We start from the raw sequence: 12,073 nt of genomic DNA, 5'->3' as shown, positions 1-12,073 counted from the left end.
GAAAAAATACCTAAGTCTTAGTACATTTTGACATTTAACAGGGTGAATACGAAAAGGTGAGATACAAGCTGTCCTCATGCACAAGTCAGTAGAAAATCTCCATGACAACTGTTTTTACACATGCATGGAAAAATTGGACACAAAAGGCTCACCTTCAACAGTAGAGTACCCAGCTCAGAAGTGGCCTCTTTCCCCTCACTCTAATGCACACGGACTACCAAAGCCTATTTCAAAGTCCCCTAGGGTTACGTTTGCTCAGTTCCTTAGTCACACCACTGGAATGTAAGGTAGGAGTCAGGCAAATGAGATTTAGAAAAACCCAACCCATAAGTCATTCACAGGATACTACCAGACCAACTTTCTTCACAAGCTGGCTGGGCTCCTGCACAAAGGATCCAGGATTCTCTCAAATAAGCTGAGATGGAGGTGGGGGCAGAAGCTACCCCGCTTAGATCTAGCAGGAGATGGCTGGCTTCCAAGAAGTATGCTTGTCCCTGCAGTGTTCAATGCCCTGAACAAGCTTTCTTAGACTACTTTTAGAAAATAAACTAACCACCTAGGTCTTCCAGGCAAGGTATCACAAAACCATCTCAAGAAGACAAGGAATCCATTGGAGAAGGCTGCCTTTGACCACCTCTCCTCTTTCCCTAATTCAATCACACTTCAATAATGGGTAAAAATCTAATTTAACTGATTGTAGATGACATTCTTTGGGTGACTTTTTTAAACTAGCAGGCCCACTATATTGTCTCTAATATAGCTGCTATCCATTCAGCAGAGTGGTTGGGTGGAATCAGGATCTGGATTCAAGATTACAAAGTTGGGGGTGAGAAGGCAAACTGGACCCCGTTTTCTAGTAACTTTCTCAGATGTTTGTATTGGGGAAGATGACATTTACCAGTATTCTTACATGGCTCTTTATTTCCCTTCTCGGGCAATCTCCATCAAGCAACCACTGATCCTTCAATTTGATTACTATCATCATGGATTAGTTTTGCCTAGTCTAGATTATATAAATAGAATCACAGTATAGACTCCTCTGTCTGCCTTTTTAACGCTTTCTTTTTCTTTTTTCTCTGAGATAGCATCTCGCTCTGTCACCAGGCTGGAGTACAGTGGTGCGATCTTGGCTCAGTGCAACCTCCGCCCCTCGGGTTCAAGCAATTCCCATGTCTCAGCCTCCTGAGTAGCTGAGATTACAGGTGTGCGCCACCCCTGGCTAATTTCTGTATTTTTTTGTAGCGACATGGTTTCGTCATGTTGGCCAGGCTGGTCTGGAAATCCTGACCTGAAGTGATCCACCCCCCTTGGCCTCCCAAAGTGCTTGGATTACAGGCATGCACCAGCCACACCTGGCCTTTAACGTGTTTTTAAGATTCATCCATGTTGTTGAATATATAAGTAGTTCCCTTCTTTAACTGCTGATAAATATAGTATATTCTATGACTGTACCATAATGTGTTATCTATTCTGGGATGTTTCCACTCTTATGAATATAGCACTGCTATGAACATTCTTGTACAAGTCTTTTCATGGACAAATATGTTTTTATTTCACTTGAGGTAAAAATACCTAGAACTGGAATTTGTATCTCCCTGTGGCTAAATCTTCACTCCACTGATAATTAGTGATGTCGAGTACTCTTTCATTTGCTTATTTATTGACCATTCCTGTATCTTCTTTTGTATAGCATATGTTTAAGTCTTTTGCTCTTTTTATTATGGGGATGTCTGTCTTTTTATTATGGAGCTATAGGAATTCTTTGTATAGTCTGGATATAAGCCCTTTGCCAGATAAACATGTTGCAAATATTTTCTTTTAGTCTGTAAATTCTGTATTTATTTTAGCAGTGTCTTTTGCTGAACATAAATTTTTAATTTTAATGAAGTCCATTTAGTCAATTGTTTCTCTTGTTGGTGTTCCTCTGTCCTAAGGAATCTACTCTAAGGTCATATTCTACCATGCTATCACCTACAAGCTTTAATATTTTAGTCTTCACACTTAGGTCTATGTTAGTCTTATTAATACACAGATTTAAAACGTTTTGAATTTTATACCAAGATGCCAGGCTCAGAATATATATGTATATATTTTTAATGAGCTTGTGTCTTATTTTCTCTAATAGAACTCACCAAAATGAGAGCTTTCCAAGATGAATAGTGTAAAGATATTTTCCTTCACATTAAGCCCTTTAATCCCTAGGTGGTTATATAAAAAAGGTTGTAGGCACATACATCTTTGGAACCCCACAGAATTCTAGACTCTAAAGAGAAAAAAGGCAGAAGTGTGTATTTGGCACCGAGAGTATTTTAACAGGATTGAACACAATATGATGTCAACATTGATCCTAAAGTTTGCTGTATTTCATTTGAAAGAAAAATCATGATGATAAATTCTGTATGTAAGGTTAAGGCTGGTTTGAAAAACCTGAATTTTACTAAGGGCTACTTTCCCTCGGTTGTGAGAGCAGGTAATGCTTCCAAACTTAGCAGTGGATTGTACTTAGCAGTGAGTACCCATAAACATCCTTTTTGTAAATTCCTAGATTATGCAGGACAAGAAACTCCTGGGTTATCTGGAATCAGTTTCCTTGGTTGAAACTGCAGGTTCCAGAAGGCTAGCCGTCATTCCAATGCTATTTCAGATCCTATGGGCACCAGGCACAGAGTGGGAGAGAAAGAGAATGGAAATACACTTGCAAGATGTCTGTGTAATGGAAATCCTGGGAGGAAAAGCAAAAACAAACTGGGATGAACATAAAATGAATGAGCTCGGGACAACTTTTCAGTACCTAGAGCAAGTGTTATTGTAGTTCTCAAAAATCCCAATCCTTTCAATGACCTTTGAGGCTAGAAGTAGTGTAACTGTGGCAATGACTGCAAGTAGGCCAATCCAAGTTTCCAGAAAAGGGGCAAAGACAGGATACATAAAAAGATCACACTTCAGCTGTTCTACAACTTTGTGCTTTTTACCCTTCAATGCTCCAATTTTTTAAATTGTTGAAAATTCATAGTTCACATCATGCTTGTGCTACATTTCTTGACAGAGCACAGATAGGATAGAATGATACACTATTGTGTGAGGGAAGTAAGTAAAATATAGACACAAGAGTAAGCAAAGACGGCTCTTAGAATAGGAGACATCTCTGGAGGCTGAGCAGAGATGTGTAGAACAAAAGCGTCGTGATGGCAGTCTCCCATATAGCCGACCTAAAGCCCTCCATGAAGTAAAACCACAAGTTACCACCCTTCAGCACTGTACTAAAAAAACGTTATCCGTTATCTGTTATTGACTGCTGGGTCACAGTAAGTCATACTTTAATTACGTTTGCTCCAAATATGTAGCAATGTAAGTGCTCTAGGCTGAATGTGGTGGCTCACACCTACCCAGCACTTTGGGAGGCCGAGACAGGAGGATCACTTCTTGCTCCATGCAAGAAGTGGGGACCTGAAGTCAGGGGCCTTATTAGCTTGGGCTGAGTTGGCCTAGGAGACTCCCTGCAAGACAGAAAGTAATGAACACAGAAGGAGAAGAAGGGGAAGAAAAGAGAATAATACATAAGCAAAAAACACCTCCCAGTTAAAAGGGCTTACAAACAGAAATTTCAAAAGACACAAGGAAAATGGCTCAGAAAAACTGCCAATGGTAATTAGCACATGAATTCATGGTATGTAACATTTTATAGAACAATCTTACAAAGACTTAGTATGTTTAGTATGCATAAAAAGATACAAAATCTAAAAACATGAAATTATAAAACAAAAATGAAACAAAATCAGATATAAAATTAGAAATTTTGAAAACAAAAAGTAGTAACTGAAATAAATTATAGATGGAATACATTTTAGATTAAATATAATTAGAAACAGAATTAGTGAATTGGAAGTGAGTGCTACAACTCACCCAAAATGAAGTATTCCCCTGAACTTAAAAGTTAAAAAATCAGACCTAAAGAGACAAAGGGTATGAAAATATAGTTTAAAAAAGATGTCTAGATTGAAAAGTGCCAACACTCATCTAGTCCTCAGATTAAAAGTCTGACTATCTATAAATACATATATATCCCTGGATACAGCATAGTGAAACCAGAATCTATCAATGATAAGACACTTTCTTGATTGGAGAAAAGACAGACTATGAGTTAAGATGAAAATAAAGAAATTTTCAGGTAAACAAAGGTGAGTGAGTACCACTGCTGGGTCTTCACTAAAGAAGCATTAAAGGGTGTATTTCAACAAGACAAGAAACCCCAGAAGGTAAGAGATACAGGAAGCACTGAGTATAGAAATTAATAAAACATTTGGCTGTGACTGCTGTTGACTAGGGAAAGGGTTAGGATTTTATGGATAATTGTGTTTAAAAATAAAAATTAAAACTTAAAGAAATATGAAATATATGAACTGAAAATGAACTGTTTTTATAGATAATTATCTACATAGAAACCCCAAATGACAGACACTTTTAGAACTAAGAGTTTAGCAACCCTGAACAACTCTGAGCACCTCTTGTATCTGCTGCCAGATACAAGATCAACACCCAAAATTATAAGCATAACCACTTCAGGAATAACCAACAGAAATGTAATGGAAAAAAATCTCATTCACATTGGCAATAAAAACTATAAGGTCACTTAAAAATAAAAATTTTTTAAATGTAAAACCTTTATGAAGAAAATTACAAAACCATATTGGTGGATACATTCAAAAGACATGAATTAATGGAGAGGTACAACATGTTCCTGAATTGGAAACTCAATTATATTGTCAGTAGCTTTCCCCATTAATCTATAAATGTATTGCAATTCCTATAACAATCTCAACAGTTTTCATTAGAATTTGTTAATTAACAAGTTTGTCAACAGTTTTCATTAGAATTTGAAAAGTTTATCTTAAAGTTAATATGAAACAGCAGAGGACCAAGAATAGCCAAAGCAATTTTGAAGAAGGAAACAAACTTGTCCTACTCAATAGACTTTATAAAGCTACAGAAGTTAGGACAGTATGCTACTGATGCAGAAACAGACACACTAATTAAAGAGGACAGAGAGCCCAGAAACAGTCTGACATATATGTAGATATATCTTATATACAAGAGAGGAGGCCGGGCGCGGTGGCTCAAGCCTGTAATCCCAGCACTTTGGGAGGCCGAGACGGGCGGATCACGAGGTCAGGAGATCGAGACCATCCTGGCTAATACGGTGAAACCCCGTCTCTACTAAAAAATACAAAAAACTAGCCGGGCGACGAGGCGGGCGCCTGTAGTCCCAGCTACTCGGGAGGCTGAGACAGGAGAATGGCGTGAACCCGGGAGGCGGAGCTTGCAGTGAGCTGAGAGCCGGCCACTGCACTCCAGCCTGGGCGGCAGAGCAAGACTCCGTCTCAAAAAAAAAAAAAAAAAAAAAACAAGAGAGGAGGTAATACAACTAAATAGTTCTGTGACAACAGTTTACTCATTTGGAAAATATATTAGATTTCAACTTCTTCCCATATGCAAAAATACATTCTAGTCGATCTAAGACCAAAATGTAAAAAGCAAAACTTTAGAAACATTAGCAAGGATATGGAAAAAGAGGAATACTGTTGTGGGTGGAGGCGAGAGGGGAGGGAGGAGGGGAGTAATGATGTAAATTGAGGTACGTAAGAGAACAATTTGGAAATATCTAATGTGTAAAACAAATTTTCATCCATATACACAAGAAACATGTGTTTCTTCCAGCACTGTTTAAAGGGCAAGAGACTGTATAACAACTCTAAATACCTCTTAAGAAGAGAATAGAGGCAGGGTATGGTGGCTTACACCTATAATCCCAGCACTTTGTGAGGCTGAGGTGAGCAGATCACTTGAGGTCAGTTCAAAACCAGCCTGGCCAACATGGTGAATCCCGTCTCTACTAAAAATACAAAAATTAGTTGGGCGTGGTGGCACACGCCTATAATCCCAGCTACTTGGGGGGCTGAGGCACCAAAAACACTTGAATCTGGGAGGCAGAGGTTACAGTGAGCCAAGATCACACCACTGCACTACAGCCTGGGCGACAGAGCGAGACACTGTCTCAAAAGACCAACAACAAAAACCAACAGAATAGATAAGTTTTTATGATATAATAGAATACCATGTAACAAGTAAAATGGATTAATTAAAAGTGTAGGTTAAGATAATAAAACCTCAAAATCAAAGCTGGAGAGAAATAAACAAGTTGCAGAATGATCCCAGTAACATACCTAATTTAAAACTAAACCCTGTTTTTAGTTTACAATATGTTGTACAATATATATGTCTTTAGCTTACAAGTTTACAACATACTGTAAACTAAAAACAAGTTTTAGTTTTAAATTAGTATGTTACTAGTATGTTACATATTGTAAAATTACATATTGTTTATGCACACATAAATATACTGTAAAAATACAAAACATATATATGAGAATAAAAAACACCGAGTTCATAGTAATCTACAGGGAAGGAGGTGAATGGTATACAGGTGGCTTCAGCTATGTTTATCAGAGTATTTTTTATGAAATGAAATAATTGAGCACATAGAACATAATTTTAAGACGTGACAAAGCCAGATGGTGGACATACAAGTGTTCATTACATAATTATCTATTCCTGCATGTTTGCAATATTTCACTAAAAATAAAACCCGTAATGTTTGTATCTTTCTATTTTTTTAAAAATCTAAAAAGAGAATGCTTCTTCCACTGGCAATATAAAGTTAAAAATGATTCAAGGCACTATCAAACCCCAACCTTTGAAGACCTCACTATACTGCAGAGTACAAGACAGCCTAAAAAGAGAACTGAGAGCAAGCTCAAGAAATCATTTCTTTTTCCCCAATGGCACCACTTTTCCAGGCCTTTAATGACTCCTATTGGGATCCCACTGCAGTTCAAGTCAGGCACTCTGTCCTGAGTATAAGGTTCAGAGTCTAACTCTGGGTGACTTTTAGGTTCACTACCATAATCATCATCCAGAAACTTGCAAAAATGTCTATTGTGTATAGCAGTTAGCTGGATATTGTCTGGAATAAAACTGGCTGGCTCTCTGCTCTTGAGGTGTTCCACTGGCCTATCTAACAAGGATCTCAGCCCTCAGAGAGGCTCCTACAATTAACTCCAATCCTTACCTGTACAAGTACTCAGCATACATTATTTATCTGTCACCTCTCTCCATCCCCATTGCCATCATTTGTCTTAAGTCATCACCGTTTCTTGCCTGGAGTACTGCAATGGCCTCCCATTGATTTCTCTACCTCTTGTTTGTGTCCAATGCAGTCTCCACAGAGCAGCAGTCAGAATGATCAATTATGTAATGAGTTTCCAAAATACAAATCTGGTGTCATTTCCCTCTTTAAATCCCAGGTTGGTAGCTTCCTTTAAGTTTAAAAGGCCCCAAAACTTGCCCAAGATCCAATAGCTAGGAACTCTTAGATCTTCTTAGAGTGTAACTTAGATCTTCAGTCTCTTCATGCTCTCCTGTGACATCCACTGCTAAATGCAGCCAGCTTTAAATGCCATGTTAAAGAGACTGAGCCCTTAAAGGACTTTGAACAGTGGAGTTGTCTTGAACATAGCTTCACTTCAGCAAGACTTACAGGCATTATATGTAAATCACACCAGTAGATTTAAACTGCTGTAAATGCTGCAAAGGAAAAGTACAGGGTGCCATCTGAGAGTATACCAGGGTACCTGATCCAGCCTCTAGGATTCAGGGATGGCCTTTCTGAAGAGGTAACATTTAAGATGATATTTACAGGATGAATAGGATTGTATCCCTGGAAAGAATAGGAGAATGGGTGTTTCTAATAGAGAAAATAAAGCAGCCTTTTGAAATCCAGAGGTGAGCAAGAGCTTGATAGTTCTGAGGGAAGAAGAGGCAGGAGAGGAAGCCATATAGTGAGGCCAGCCAGATATTCAGGTACTACTTTAAAAAAAATATTTTTTTACATTTTCCTTTAAATGTTACCTCTTCAGAAAGGTCCCAGGTCTCCTGCACATAAAACAGTAACAGTCTACATAGAACTAATTCCTTGACTGTGCTTTTGTCTCTATTAGGTTTATATTTCATAGTATGTTGGAGGGAAGAAGTTCGTGGAACTCTCTAAAGCTGGATATACGTAGCTATCTGGCAAACGAGAACTGATTCCCCCCAAGGCAGTTATCTCCTTGCAATAACACTATCAATAAATAACAATGCACAGGTACGTAACATAGTTTATGATGTGCTTTCACACACGTAATTTCATTTGGCCCTGGTGAACCTACCCAGATGAGACTGCAGGAAGCTAGAAGTATGTATAACACTAGATTTTACAACTTGTTTCAGGCTATACAGAAATTACATTCCCTTCTCACAGCCAAGAGAGGTGAGGAAGTAGAAGAGATCTGCAGAGGCCAATATATAACCACCATACTTCAACACATTCTGACCACTGGACGTTAAGCAACGTGAAGGCAGGACCTACGTCTGTCGTTTGCCAACATAATTCCTAGCACCAAATGTATACTCTGCGTGGCACATTGGGATTTCAGTAAATATTTGTGAATTAATAAATAAATAAGATTACAATGTGACCAAAAAAAATGGAGGCACTGTAGGAAGATCACCATAATGCTAACTATGAAAGTACTTGCCTTCTTTCAACGGGAAGGGTTTTTAATTTGTCAAAGTGATTCTGGAGGACGAGAACATTACATTTCAACAGAAAAAGATTATCAGCACCATGAACCAGTGCAGCTCTCAACTATCCCATAACTTACCTTGATTCGTGAACTAGGATTAAGCATGATGTATTTAATGGAACCTTGGATGTTCTCTGTCCAGGAAACCAGCCAAGTAACCTTGTTATCATGTCGAACCTCTTTCCACTTATGTCCTGGAGGAGGAGAAGGAACCTTGGCATCTCTGGAAATAACAGAGCAAGAGGATAGTGAAATGAGATGTGAGGAATAATTTCACCTTTCATGACCCCAAGTGGACATATCTGCTGAGCATATTTTTCCAAGTTTCCTTCTTAACAGTCAATATAGTAGTCCCATCTTATGCATAGTTTTACTTACCCTCAGTCAACTGTCATCCAAAAATATTTAATACAAAATTTCAGAAATAAACATTTCATAAGTTTTAAATTGCACATTATTCTGAGGAGCATGATGAAATCTCTTGTAGTCCCACCTGGGACACGTGAACCATATATACAACATATCCATGCTGTATACGTCACTTGCCCCTGGGTAACCTAGGTGCTGCCTTAGTTATCAGGTTGACTATAATGGTTTTACATTGCTTGTGTTCAAATAACCCTTCTTTTACTTAATAAAGGCCCCAAAGTGCGAAAGTATTGATGTTGGCAATTTGGATATGCCAAAGAGAAGGTGTAGAGTGTTTTAAATGAAAAGGTGAAAATTATCGACTTAATAAAAAAAACTGTATGCTGAAGTTGCTGAGATCTAAGGTAAAAATGAATCTTCCATCTGTGAAACTGTGAAGGAAAAAGAAAGTCATGCTAGTTTTGCTGTTGCACCTCAGACTGCAAAAGTTATAGCCACTGTATGTGGTAAGTACTTAATAAAGATGGAAAAGGCTTTAAATGTGGGGGTGGAAGACATCAACAGAAATGTGTTCCAAGTGATAGCAATTGGGTCGAAGTTTCAGGTATCCACTGGGGGTCTTGGAACATATCCCCTGTGGATGAGGAGAGACTACTGTACCTCAAAAACATCTGGAGACCTATGCATGAAATACTGTCCTGCTCTTAAGTATCTCCCTTCCCAAACTGTCCTGTGTAACCTGGGAAATATTCCCAAGTACAATAAAGGACACCCTCCACCCCCTTTTTGGCCCACAGGATGAAGTGGGAGCTTACTTGCTACAGTTGATGATTATATCCTCAGGCATGATTCGTCTCTTCAGCATGCCCATCTTGGGGTGGTTGCCCCGGCCACGGAAAAGCCCGGGAGGCTCTATCTTGAAGTTAGCAATCCTCTCTTTGTGGTTATCCATAATACAGAAGCCATATTCTTTCAGTAATTTTTCATTCTCCTCTTTGATTTTCTGGAAGACAGCCAAGAAAGTACTCAAAATAGATTCAGATTGCTGTTCTCTACTAATACATTTTTATCTCTTGTGGGAGACTAGGTCAAGATAGAGAAAAGTCTGAAAACGACTAAAAAATGAATTCAAATAAAGGAAAACCTCTAGTGGTTTTCTCAAACTTAAATATCATAAAATTCCCCCAAAAGATCTGCCTCTAAGGACTGATTTCAACTAGATTCAAAACTGATTCCTGTGTCTTAAAGGATATATGTTTATAAATGTTGTTTGGGTGTTTTTAAATGTACTTTAAAAATTCGTACTGTTTATTGAGTACTATCAAAACAGGAAATGGAAAGGGGTCTCTGATAGAGCCTCATAAAAGAATAGCTTGAGCCATTTAATTAAAACAGCGGTTAAACAGCTTAAAAACATAGGTTTTAAAGCCCAGACAGATCTGTCACTAATTCTTTTGTAGGTATACAGGTTATATACTCTATACTATGATCCTTGCTCCAAAAAGGTGGGGTATGGTGGACAAGATTTTGAGCCTCCTTACCCTCTACTGACTCTTTTTATATACTTATTGATTCAATTTAACTAAGCCCTGCTGCCTTGTGGGTGGGAACAGACCTTGCTGGCAGCAGGTGTCCTTGCAGGGACTCTGACAAGGGGATGTTTATAAAATCTATCTTTGGATCAGTATTCTAAGAACGAAGCTCCAAAGTGATCTTTTAAGTTTCAAAATGCCCCTGATGTAAATAATATACTAAATTTCACTAACTTGGAATATTGAGGATAAGATTTACCTGAGACAGAAAGTCTGATGCAATTAACATTCTTATAGTAACACATTAATTTTTAAACTAGTGGCCAAATAAGTACCATGAAACAATGAGTTATATAAATACAATGGCCTGAATTATATAAACATGCAAGTCCTTCAAAATACTGAAACTACAGGAATTTGAAGTGCAAAAAATTCCTTAAAATCCTTAACTTTTGGACTTCCGATTGGAAAAAATGAAATTCTAGCCTGGATTCCTTTAGTTAGGGGCTGACAACTTTTTCTAGATAGAAAATATTTTAGGCTTGAATGCCACACAGTCTCTTTTGCAACTACTCTCTTTTGCAACTACTCATCTCTGTCATTGTTGCATAAACACAGCCATAGATAATATGTAGAAAAGTAGGGGCAGCTGGTTCCAATAAACTTTTGTTTTTCTTTGTTTTGTTTTTGTTTTTGTTTTACAAAAACAGGCAGCCTGTAGAAGAAAAATGACATCCCAGCTGGATACCAGAAAGATTCTTCAGTAATGAGGATGGCCAAGGCTGGAAGATGGAGATGGATAAGCACTGCATCCATAGTAAAACAGATCAAAGAACAGGAAGGTACATGGCCAGTATGACTTAATCTGTCTTAAATCCTTAATATCCAGTAGCCACTGTAGGACAGGTCTGTCCATCCTTAATTACTATATTATTGGCTGGAGTTACTGACTGGTTTTTAGGTCACTGAAGCGCCAGGGTTCCTATACAGAGCTACTGAGCAAAGTACTCATTCACAACTTTCAGTCTAACTAAAACCTTTAAGAAAATTTAGACTCTGAGAATTCTAAGTCTTTAGCACAGAATGATGTGAAATTACTGATGTTAATGTTGTGTCCTAAGAACCAAGAAGAAAATTAAATGAACTAATCATGATTCCAAAATTCTCCAGAGGTTTAATAAATTCTGTTGTACCAGTTTCTCTTCCTTGCTCATCTGTTTCCGAGCTTCCGACTGGGCTTTGAAATACTGGCTCATCTGAGTAAAATCACATTTGCTTAGGTTGGTGATAATATTCTTCTCTTCATTAGTCATTTCCTAGTCAAAAGAAAACGGAGATGAAAGAAAAACAACTAAAATACACTAGTAAGTCCTTGGGTTTCTTTGTGAACATACCCAAGCACCATTTTTTCAGTCAAAGGTTTCTTGAAGCAGCCAATCTCAATTAATGAATTTTGAAAAAACAAAAAAACACAGTTGTATTACTTTATTA

General features: G+C 37.9%; 1 protein-coding gene across 3 annotated transcripts in view; it reads right to left on the bottom strand.

Moving 5' to 3' along the window:
- TOP1 (DNA topoisomerase I) overlaps nt 1-12,073 on the bottom strand; it is a 98,025-nt gene that overhangs the window by 13,476 nt on the left and 72,476 nt on the right. For all 3 annotated transcript variants that reach the window (XM_033186422.1, XM_033186423.1, XM_033186424.1), the window contains 3 exons: nt 11,776-11,898; nt 9,866-10,053; nt 8,760-8,904 (listed from right to left, as the gene is read on the bottom strand). In XM_033186422.1, coding sequence (XP_033042313.1) covers nt 8,760-8,904; nt 9,866-10,053; nt 11,776-11,898 — 456 coding nt within the window. The remainder of the gene's footprint in view (nt 1-8,759; nt 8,905-9,865; nt 10,054-11,775; nt 11,899-12,073) is intronic.

The sequence above is a fragment of the Trachypithecus francoisi genome, unplaced genomic scaffold, assembly GCF_009764315.1.
Source record: "Trachypithecus francoisi isolate TF-2019V2 unplaced genomic scaffold, Tfra_2.0 Lachesis_group21, whole genome shotgun sequence".
Classification (NCBI taxonomy): Eukaryota; Metazoa; Chordata; class Mammalia; order Primates; family Cercopithecidae; genus Trachypithecus; species Trachypithecus francoisi.
This window is presented reverse-complemented; position numbering and strand designations above follow the sequence as displayed.